Here is a 12,124-nt window from a genome sequence, read left to right on the forward strand (position 1 = left end):
CTCTCGTCTTAGATTTGCTGTCTTTTTGTTGGTGCTTCGGCACCACTCCTTGACATAATTTGACATTCCTTGACAATTCATTGTTATCCGCTATTGACATTAATTTACAAACTTATTACCATTTCTCTTCTTCTTTCCATTGCTACCCCCTGCTGGGGTGTAGGGTTCGAACCATTTTCTTCCACTGACTCTGGTCCTGAGCAGCTTGGGTAACCTCCTCCCATCCCATCCCCAATACACCCAACTCTTGCTCCTCGGAACGGCGCCAAGTAAATTTAGGGCGACCATGTTTCCGTTTTCCGGGCATCTTCCAGGTCAGGGCCACTTAGGATAGGTAGGTGTCAGGCTTCTTGAGGATATGCCCAATCCAATGCCATTTGCGCGTTTGGATCTCCTTATGTACGGGTGCTTGTCCGGTAATTCTCCATAAGTGAGCGTTTGTGATCCAGTTAGACCAAAAGACGTAGAATTTGCCTTAAGCATTTGTTCACAAACACTTGGAGTTTTGTTGTTAGATCTTTGCGGACAAACAAGGTTTCGCACCTGTACAGTAACACGGCTTTTACATTTGAATTGAAGATCCTCACTTTAGTTCTGTTCTTCTAGTCAGGGTAGAGGAGTTCCACGCTGGTTTAAACTGGCTGAATGCGGCTCGGGCTTTGTTTATCCGAGTTTCAATGTCGGCTTCCGTTCCTCCGCTCTGGAGGAACCATTTATTTATTACCATTTTATTTGCTCAAAAGCACCCGTTGTCTTTTTTTATAATGTTTTTTTGTGTTACTTCCAGCGTGGGAGGACGTGGTGCGGTGCAGCAGCGGCAAAGTTCGCTACTTCAGCGAGTGAGCGCCCGCGAGCGCTGCCGGCCGTCAGAACAGAACTACTGGGACAGTCCCACGAGGACACGAGTGCCGTGCAGTGCCGTGCAGTGCAGTGCAGTGCAGTGCAGTGCAGTGACAGTGTAGTGCGGGTTGCAAACCCCAGCCGCCCAGCGGCCGAGTCCAACTTCGAGCGTATGATTAAGTGTTTTCGCTGTGATTTTAAAGTGACTCTATTTTCGCTTGTAAATAAGATGACCACGATATATTCTGAGCATTTATTGCATTCAATTAGCACTCGAAAAGTGCCGGCGATATCGGAGTCGTTTGGTCGGGAGTTCGAGACCCCCTTAGATAGACTTGTTGAACTTCTAGATGGAAAATGATGTTGCAGGAGAGGGTCTCGGGACCAGGGGTGTTTCGATTCAGTTGAGCGTTTGTTTCTGTTATGTTTATTATTGTGCTTGATTTTTGTTATGTAATCACAAATATTTGGTAGACTTTCTCTAACTAGCCACTGTAGAACTCACGACAGTCTGATTTGTTATGTATTTTTAAGTTTCACCATATTAAATTGTAAATAAAATAAAGATCTTATAACGTGTATCTAGCCATATAAATTTAAATGGATCTTATGTGAAAAAAATATAACAGTCTTAACCGATATATATATATATATTTATATTTATAAATGGAAGCTAACCTTATTATTGTGTTTGAAGGTTTGACCAAGCCGTGTATTAATCTAATGATACAAATTGTACATAGAGCAGATGTTTGTCTGACGCATGTCCGCACACTCGCTGCGTTTGCGTGAACAGTGATGATTGGAATAGCTTTCGGTGGCAGCGAGCGAGTGTTAGCTTTGTCCTGCCGGGTTGGCTGCCCGAGCGTTCGCCGCACTAGCCATGCGCTCTAAGTGCGTCCACGTTTGGCGAAGGCGACAGACACGCGCATTACGATATTTTAGTTCTATGCGCTGCGCGCGTACAGCGCGTGAGCGATTCCCCAATGGGGTAGCCATACGTCAGGATTTCCCCGGACGTGTCAAGATTTTTGGTCCTTTGTCAGGCTTGAGAGCTACGCGAGTCAGTCAGGGTTTTTTAGAAACTTCAACTAGCCACTAGCAGATTTGGGCAGAGGAAAGGGAAGGTTATGATGTAACTACAGCATATGGTGACGAGTTATGGGGCCAGTGGCCCACGAAAGGTTTTTAAAATAAGAGATTTATTTTGGGTTACATTTATTCATATGGCAACCCTATTCGCGAATGGCTCGCTTACAGCGCAATCGCCAGATCTGTGCGCACCCATAGATAATCGTTTTATGTTTGTTCCTATAGGTCATAACTGTCGCAGGGTTATTGCTACGAGCCCTAGTCTAGTTGGTCGGTGTTTGATATTCACCGACATTCCCGACATGGTTGTATCGTGGTGTGAGGCATATCAGATGAGAAGGATCGTAGTATGTATACACAGGGAGAGTGAGGTCTGATTGTTATCTAGTTTGACATCACCCATCTCTTTTTCTACAATAATATTAGATAATTGCTTTATAAGCTGCGCGATTAAATTTCTGCGTATTTTGACCCGTTTTTAATATGAACAGAGTCAACGAAACCGATTGATATTATTTATACTAAGCTTGGCAGCGGTTATATCAGAGATTGTTACAGAACAGGACATGTTACATGGGTAAATGTATAATGTAAAGATAAATACTAATTTTAGGAACGTTAAACTGCTGTTCAATAATATAACGCATGATGCGATTGAGCTTAATACTTCATAAGGTGTAAGACAATGATTAAAATTATTTAGATTCATAAAATGGGGAATGATTTGAACAGTGTTTTGTTTTACTCTTGTCTATTGTTGTGTCCTTGTCACTGGTTGAGATTTTCAATATGAATACAATGTGGGTCACAGTTAAATAGCCCTGCGACTCACTACGTTAGGACATGCTAATATGCATTACGATGTAACAATTACCAATATCACTTAGTAAAACGTTGAATAACACGTGGCGTTTTCAGGTAAAAGGTGTCAAGTCTTACATTGTCAAAAGGGCTCTACAAGTATGAAAATGCAGTTAGAAATCAAAAAAAGGTACCTTTTGCCTGTGGACGTTACTTGTATCGCGAGACCGCATTGCAGAAGCATTATTAGTACTTCATGAGTAGGATATATGTGTAATATTCTGATATTTAGTCCTATTAAATGTAACACGAACGGCCACAACCACACTTATTGTAAATACGTGGCGAGGTCGGTTGTTTTTATGAGGTATACGTTTCTGGGAGCACTTTGTTGAGATTTATCTATGTACTGAAAGGACGCTCATATCAAAGGTATAGAAATATTATTTATTATTTCTTTCCCTTGTAAAATATGTAAATAGATGTGCAGAAAAATATTGGATTTATGTTTAGTGCATATTAGATATTGTAGGTGAAAGATCTCTGGGTTCGGATGTTACGACAATACTAAAGGCGTGAGACAAGTTTGTTAATGCATATCAGAATTGCTCAAGTCCACACAAAATGGTAACCGGATTTGATTAAATGTCAAATCAGTGTTAAAAATATTGAGGAATTGAATAATTTTAATATGCATCGACGCAAGTAGTTGTATAGTAACGCCCGGGGCCACTTATGGCTGTATCGCACCAAACGAGCGTTTCGTACCACAGCGTGATGGCTCATTATTGTATAGGTATAGTCAATGCTTAAAATACTATTCTGTGTGGAAGCGTTCGCAGCGAGTTGTGAAATGTACAATATCAAATAGTCTGGTTGCTTAAAAGGAAACGAGTCCAAAAACGTATTACGTGGCAACATTGGTTGCTTTTGTGTAAGACGCACGTAAGTGTTGCCACGTAATGAAAGTTTTTGATATTGACATGTTAGTTGCAGGGCATTGCGCGCAGGTAGATAGAACTATCACCTGTTTGATACAGAAGAGTAAATGCGTACTTGCACACGACTTTCTTTAAACTTATAAAGCTTATTGTTCTATGCGAAACGCCTCGAGATCTTAATACGTTTACTTACTGCTGTGTAAAGAGAGAATGGATGAGCTAAATTAAAATTATTCGGAGCTGAAAATAAATGTAATTATTTTTTTTAGGAATTGGAGTGATAATTACTTAGGAAAGAAAGCTATTTGGCGATGTGTAAATGTATAAATTAATGTTGCTATGTAAGTCTACGAGTGTCTCCTTGCCTGAGTCTAGCATTTGATTTCCCAAAGACGATTTCATATTTTGGTTTAAAAATATATCATTGGATATTATATCTGTGGCCATAACATTGTAACTCCCCTGTATTCAGGCAAAGAGACAATTGATCTGTATCATAATATCTATCAATATGAGGAATTATTTATCTGCTTTTTACATCTAACTCTTAATTCTGCGTTTTTTCTCTGCTCATGTTCGCTTACCAAAGGAACTAAAGGCTTGTCTGCAAGACCATCTTGCAAACAAGCCTTTAGTCCTATTTTTTTTCTTTAAAGTAGCAAGGTTTTAAATTTGTGTTATTGTTTCTAATAATTCTAGTTATAAGGAAGTTTATGTTATATTATATTCTAATTGTCATATTGCAGCTTTCAATTAGCTGCTGCAGAATTTGATATCCTGTGCTTTGACAAACACAAGTACAACTTTTGGTTGTGTGTGAGAGAGGGTTGTAACAGTAAGAACTGTTGTCAAAAACTCTAATGTAATTTCACTCGCTCTTATGTTGTTACACATGCCATGGAACTACATAGCTGGTCGTTTATCATGTCTGGTAAGGCGTTATGATGCTAATAATTTGTAACAACCTGTGTTTATTAAACAAACACTTCTCTCGACGAAATATCACTGATAATACGTAGCGACTTTTAGTGAGATTTGTTGAATGTTGCTACAAAATAATGAAACGACATTTTAAGACTATATTTTCTTTGTTTTTTTTTTTTCGCGACATCCTTTAAACATGAGCAGGGCAAAATTGGAGATATTTTAACTGTAAAAGATTTGTTTATATAAACGGTATTGTAACCAGCTGCAATTTACAGTTATGTACTTTTTCACTGTTTCCGTTTTCTTAATAAAAATGTTGAAAATATATTTTATTTTCTTTCATTTTCATGTAGTAAATTAAGGGTCGGTTGTACCAAACAGTCTGTCACCGTGTTAAAACGTTCGCTTAAACCTTTACCAGGCCGCGAAGAACCAGCGTGTCTTAATATGTACTTTATATATTATACTGTTGCAACCAGAAATAAAAATGTGGGCTAGCGTGATCCCATCGCCTGTCTAAGTAATGAAAGTCATACTCGATTTTGTGTTATATTCTTGATCAGGCGAAGGGATATTTTCCTCCCACATCTTATATCGGTTATCATACCCAAGTTTTAACTCCAAATCTCCTACGAAATATTATATCAATCCCTGAAAACATTATGATCTTCATTCACGGCACGCTTCTAAATCCAATAATGTCTCTTTGGCAGCCGTTTAAATCCACTTAACCAGTAATGTTAGCCACTAATTGGGCCATGGGAAGAATAGTTCCCACACAATAAAACTCTGATAAAGCCATGGGATAGTGTTAACCAACATCGTAATTCTGGTCGTACACAATAATGCATGAATATATATTTAGCAATGTTTACGATTACATTACCTTTCAATATTCAAAATCTACAAAATATCAACAAATTGTTCGACCTATGTACTTCTGTTTCATCATTGTATTATGTCTGTGTGTTTCATAGAAATTAAGGAAAGTGTTCGGATTTATCCGTAGTTTACTGAAATTATAGTTCAAGTGAATTTAAACGGCTGCCAAAGATATATTACGCGATTTAGAAGCGTGCTGTAAATGAAGATCATAAAATAATCAATAAATAAATAATTTTCAGGGATTGACAAAATATTTTGTAGGAGATTTGGAGTTAAAACCTGACTACGTAACCGATATAAGATGTGGGAGGAATATATCCCTTCGCCTGGTTTACCAGGAGCACACACCCACAGGTTTGGTTAATCGTGTACGGGGAGTTTGTTAATTCTCTGCGGAGTGACGTGGATCAGTCCGTCAATTGTGGTTGTTGCAACTGGCCCTAAAACGTTCAGAATTTCTAACGTGATACACCATATTTTTTCTGGGTTATTCCTACTAGTTAGTTCCAGCAAGTACCAGTAGCATAGGACGGGCATTAAGAATAGCGCTAGTTCAGTGGTGTCACTCTCGAATTCGAGTCAATCGTGTAGTCTAACGGAACTAGTTGCGACCAATCACGCGCGTGGTGCGAACTCAAAAATTTATTCTGCAAGTAGGCCTCAAGGGCTCTTTTACAAGTCAATACATCATGTATTGTAATATCATATAGTGACATGAAAAATACATAACATTTAATCTTAAAATAAATAAAGTCTTCAACCAATTGCGTCGAGGCGTTAGACTGCACGATTGGCTCGAATTCGTGTGCGTGACACCGCTCTGGGCCCCATTCTTATTGTCCGTAAGGCCCGTCCTTAGATATATATGTCAATAACCAGTAGTCAACTAATTCATATTAGTGATAACGAGTGGATTTTTTATTCTCAGTTACCATTACCGCCCAATTATTCTAAGAAATATCCTCTGAAAGAAAAAAAAAATGTTTCTCCTCTACTTCCCCTAACTTCTGAACCATGGATCCAAATAATATGAAAAAAAACATGGCGAAACTATAAGGGTTCCGTTTTATGCCATTTGGCTACGGAACCCTAAAAATGGTGTAAGTAAAACTTAGCAGACTTTTAAGGAGAACTACAGCGAACCTGATTGGTGCAGCCGTTTTTGAGTTATTGCAAAATTAATTCTTTTTCCGAAGTAATTATCAGGCTTCGGAGTATTTTTAGCATGGTAAGACTAAAGTGAGCTATGGAGTCGTTGTTAACATTAAAATGAAAGTCATACTCATACTCCTCATTGATTAAGTTCGTCCAGATCCGCGTACGAGAAAACTATTTAAATAAAAACTACGCAGGAGAGGAGGCTAAACCTGAAGGCTTAAAACTGAAAGGAATAATATAAATAAAAAAGATAGCGACATTATATAATTTATTTTATATTCAACATGATACAGATGTTATGGCTTTGTATTCAAATATCATTCTATTATAATAAAAATATTAACAAATTATCTTACATCCACTTGACAATGTACAATTTGTAATAGATCTTACAAAATATCCTAGACCATCACGCGATGGCGTCAAGAGCACGTCCAACAGTTTACCTACGTCAGATCGATACTGGAGTATGCTTTGATATTAACTCGTGTTCGTTCAACACTTACATAGATATCGCCTATTTCATCTATGATAAGGCATTCAGTTTTGACAAGTTTTTCCTATTGGGTCGAAGAGATAGGTTTAATGCCCACTACATTCATTGCACACGTCTTCCCATTATCTAGTGCAGCGTGGTGAAGGTTGACTCCTCTACTATGCGACTCACCAGTACTATTATGCTAACGGTATATAAGTAAGATAAAATTACTAGGTATCGCCAGAAAATTAAACGGGAAAAGTAACTGAAGACTTAAACCACGCAGGTGTAAATCTGACCTTACAATACATTAAACTCTTATCACCAGTCTTCATGAATATCAACAAGCAAACAATGTATCAATATTTACTTCATTATACTAGAAAGCACTTGCGTTTAAAATAATTAGTCGAGCAAAATTTTTCCTTAAAATCACGTAATATAATGTGAAGACTTCGTTGTGTATCTCGTGCGGCGCACGGCAGTGGACGCCGCCCCGGCCGAAAACAAACTAATTGAAAACATCTTAGTTTATTTTAAAATTCAGTTGCAGATATCATAGAATCCAAAAACATCATCAAAAAGTGTGATCATTCATTTTGCTTTTCGTTAGGGCGGCCGAAATATAAAAAATTACAATCGCTTATCTAAAGGATAGATTCCACTTTTGACCGTTTTAGGATTTTATAACAGTTTCTTTTAAGTCGAGTCGAGAGTGCGAGTTTTGAATCTAGATTCCAGATAAGCAGCGAAGAATAAAAATAATCATTAATTAGGCCTCAGCAGTCTGCGGATAATAGGTAAGTCGCAACGTCTATAAATAATGTATTTACACATCGATCGAAAAACAACTTGAAATTTCGACACATAACAATAAATAAAAAACAACCACAGAATCGTGTTATGGAATGAGAGACGAAATTTTATGTAAGAAACGCACGCGGTGAGTTATTTATTTAATCGTACACGCTAAGATACCGTCAATATCGACACAGTTCTATTTTTATTAAAATCTTTTAAAAGGGGAAACCGTCGTTCGGCGACAAATGCAAAAACGAAATTCGCACGGAAACGAAGCGGATATCGACACGGCGCACTTGTAATCGAGTAAGCTTAAGACGAGGGAGGGAGTTAAAATTCGACGACCACTAAGTGCGCGTCGGCGGAGTGCTTCATGCGGACTGCACGCGAGCTGCCCGCTACCGGCAAACACAACTTGCGTACGAGTTACTTACGTTCACGAGTCCATACGATTACATACTATTCCTGCAGAATAACCTGTCTTTTTCACATAGAAGTTTGAATGCATATTTTTTTGCATGAAACTGCCATTCGACTCAATCCAAACAAAACCCAGTATCCAAACCAAACTTGGCAAACAAACACGGACATATTATAATTTCATTTCGCCAAGACCAAGTTCTAAACACTACGAACTCGCGAACATCCGTAGCATCGGCAGCAGTTTACATACGGACAAGGGGTTCAACGGGACGTTTGAGATCCTGATAACGGACAAGTATATTAGTTCGATCTCCTCATCCGTGTGTCGTTACGGTCCGGCGGCGGAGGCGGCGGCGGCGGCGCGCATGTCGTCCCGCTAGAAGATGTCGGGGCAGCGGCTCCAGTCCTGCCTCTGCTTGCACTCCCAGTAGGTGTTGTTGTAGAGGTGGCGCAGGTGCGCCTCGCCGGGCGCGGCGGCCTCGCGCGTGAACCACAGCGGGCGCGGCGGCTCGGGCGCCGGCAGCCCGCGCGCCGCCGCCGCCTCGGCCGCCGCCTCCAGCTCGCGCCGCTTGCCGCGCTGCTTCTCTTCCAGCCGCAACTGGGGGAACACGTTCAACCTTGTTGACCACTTCAATGTACCGTCTCGTCTCAAAATATCGATACGAAAAAAAGTACCAAAAATATGTATACACGACTTTATTGCCCATATATTAAGGTAGTGTATACATATTTTGGCACATTTTTCGTATCGATATTTTCAGACGTGACTGTACCTACATTCGAGTTCACAGACATGTTTGTGAGCCGGCATTCCAAAAAAATATATTTACACGACCTCATTGTCGGTGACTTAGGGGCGTGTAAATAAATTTGTTTGTAGAAAGTCGGTCGACTTGTAAAGATACAATACAATACTCTTTATTGAAAACCTCAGATAATTGTCAATAAATGTACAGAAACAAACAAAAACAATTTGATAGAGGTAACAACAGGCGGTCTTAAAGATGTATGTGGACTCGAATGTACTTATAAGACAATATTTACTCCGAGCGTCGACTCGGCGTCAGTCCGGTCCGGCGCGGCTTCGAAAGCGCCAAATTCGTTAACCGTAAATCGAGCATCCGAAAGCTGCAAATCGTGGAGTCAATCATCATCCTGACGTAATGAATCGATGGTTTAGTGAAATTCACAAGGAAATGAAGATCCCTGAATAGGGTGACCAGATGTTCCGTATTTTACGGGTTGTCCATATTTCAGGCACAAATTTTTCATTGTCTCGTAATCTAGCGAAACCAATACAACACGGTACACTGTCCCGTAATTTTATGATTCAATGGCATTTAATGATAAAAATACCCATTTAGATTATTTCACATTTTCCCTTCCAGATAATATAAAAATTGTTGTGTTTTATAAAAATATTTTTTTTTAATTTTTTCATTATGAAAGTTAGCAATTGTATAGGATATTTAATTAATTATGCCAAATTTTAGTAATAAAAAAATAATGTATAAGTTGTCCCGTATTTTCAATGCAGTTGTCCCATAGAACCGGAAATCAAATCTGGTCAACCTATATATCTGGTCTGCGTGGCCTACACTCAGCCGGGGACGTGCAGCAGCAAGGAGCGCGACGTACCTTCTCGGCGTTGGCCTCGTCCCAGAGCCCCTCCTCCATGAGGCGCTGGTCGGGGCGGCGGCGCGAGTCCGTGGGCGCCACGCCGGGCTCGGGCTCGTTCAGCTGCGCCGCCAGCAGCGTGAAGTTGTACCATCTGCAAACACCAACACCTGCATATCTAGCTTCGACTACCTCAACCTTAGGACTTACGACCAAAAATTGGTTAACATTTTGACCAGTAATTTCTCCTGAAATTATGGACACGTAAATTTGTTTTAAAAATAATGTTTCCTGTCCCGTAAATACTAACACTTAAAGTAAACCTTATAAGTCCTGGCCACATTAAATAAAGCTTGTGATAAATACATACTTTTATACATAGAAAACACCCATGACTCAAAAACACACTTATAAATGCCTTAACCGGTATTCGAACCCGGGACTATCGGCTTCATCGGCAGGGTCACTACCCACTAGGACAAACCGGTCGTTCAGAAATCAGAAATTATTTATTTGCATCGATACAGTATGGGGATTTTACAATACAGTTTTACAGTTCATGTATCTAGTTTGCATGCAAGCGTGCAAATTTATAATCAGTAAAATTATAAAAAATAAATTTAAATTTATATAAAGTGTCAAATCGTAATAATTGAAAAAGTTTACATAATAGGCATATCACAAGTAATACAATTATATAACTAAATATCACTAATTTGAATACTGTTGGTATTCGAGATACGACAATGCTGTAAAAACAACGCTCTAAGAGCCAGTTTGTAAGACTGCGCTTAAAGGCGTTTCCCTCTAGTAGCTTTAGTTCCTCCGGGAGATGATTATATACAACGATGGACATATTAAAAACGTTTTTCTTGTATATCATCTTGCGACTTCGAGAGTGATATAAACGGTTCATAATATTTACCCTGGTTCGCTTTTCAAGAACTTCGCCACGTGTTTTAAAGTACGAGTGATGTGATCTGACAAAATTACATATCTCTCTTAAATATAGACACGGTAAAGGAAGGATTTTTAGTTTTTTGAAAAGGGGCACGCAACTTTCATCCTGCCACGAATTACTAATGACCCTGACACATTTTTTTTTGTATTTTAGAGACTCTGTCCACTTCCACTGCGTTTCCCCAGAGTATCAACCCATAACCAAGGACAGATGATACGTATCCATGATAAGCAGTCAATGCTGCTTCAAGGGACACAGTGTCTCTTAGCCTTTTGAGTGCAAATACAAAACGACCTAGTTTGTTGCAGAATAGTGTCAATGTGTGCGTTCCAATTCAGGCGCTTGTAGTTGTACGTCGGCCCTGTAGTTCGCCAATAAACGATTCTAATGAAGTTCTTTCCTTTTATTCGATGGCTCGGCTTATGACTTCAATACTAGGGAATGCAAAAACCGGAGGTTTTTCAAAACCGGTTTTTTCTTCGGTTTTACCAAGTTTTTAGAATCAACAATTCTTAAATTCATCGCCATGGAATAAAGAAAAGATTGCTTCACGTGTAAAAACGAATGCTAGTATAGTATATACACGATTTTATCACGAAATTAAAGAGAGAATATCTGACTATTTTATTGTATTGTATGGGAATTGTCAAATGACTTAATGTTATTTGTAACTAGGAATAGGAACAAACCAATTTTATTAAATTATTTTTTTGCTTTGTTGTTTAGACATTGTCATTTGTCATTTTTTATTAAATATATGACAATATCAATTTATAATTTAATGTTATTTGTCTTAAATGCGCGCATGTAAACTTTTTAATGAGAATCAAAAACTTAATGATTTAGACATTTTTAACTGTTCACTAACACAACTTAAGAATGCATTTAAATATTGATTATAACTGGAATTTGTTATTTGCTTAAATTTAATGTACTACGAGACTACGATGTATATGTAACTTATTTTCTGCAGACTTATCAAATCACTGATTTACATATTTCAAGTATTTGTTATTATAAAATACAGATTTAAGTATTTTTGTTTTTTGTAATAGCCACGGACCTGTTTATATTTTATTTCTACATATGAAACTATAGGTCTATTTTTTGTCTATAAGTTTTGATCAAAAATTGTGTATGACTGTTTGTTTCTAAATAAATAGAAAAAAAAAAAAAATAAAAAATCAAATGGCCCAATCC

The 12,124-nt window shown here is 38.4% G+C and overlaps 2 protein-coding genes across 6 annotated transcripts in view; one reads left to right on the forward strand and one right to left on the reverse strand.

The window, feature by feature from the left end:
* Positions 1-4,928, forward strand: part of LOC133529235 (nucleolar protein dao-5-like) — a 61,717-nt gene extending 56,789 nt beyond the window's left edge. For all 3 annotated transcript variants that reach the window (XM_061866914.1, XM_061866916.1, XM_061866915.1), the window contains exon 10: positions 788-4,928. In XM_061866914.1, the coding sequence (XP_061722898.1) occupies positions 788-843 (56 nt within the window). In that variant the 3' untranslated portion in view covers positions 844-4,928. The remainder of the gene's footprint in view (positions 1-787) is intronic.
* Positions 4,929-6,899: 1,971 nt separating this feature from the next.
* The window catches only part of LOC133529000 (oxysterol-binding protein 1), a 36,311-nt gene continuing 31,086 nt past the window's right edge, over positions 6,900-12,124 (reverse strand). For all 3 annotated transcript variants that reach the window (XM_061866569.1, XM_061866570.1, XM_061866568.1), the window contains 2 exons: positions 9,985-10,117; positions 6,900-8,944 (listed from right to left, as the gene is read on the reverse strand). In XM_061866569.1, the coding sequence (XP_061722553.1) occupies positions 8,723-8,944; positions 9,985-10,117 (355 nt within the window). In that variant the 3' untranslated portion in view covers positions 6,900-8,722. The remainder of the gene's footprint in view (positions 8,945-9,984; positions 10,118-12,124) is intronic.

This window comes from Cydia pomonella, chromosome 20 (genome assembly GCF_033807575.1).
Source record: "Cydia pomonella isolate Wapato2018A chromosome 20, ilCydPomo1, whole genome shotgun sequence".
Classification (NCBI taxonomy): Eukaryota; Metazoa; Arthropoda; class Insecta; order Lepidoptera; family Tortricidae; genus Cydia; species Cydia pomonella.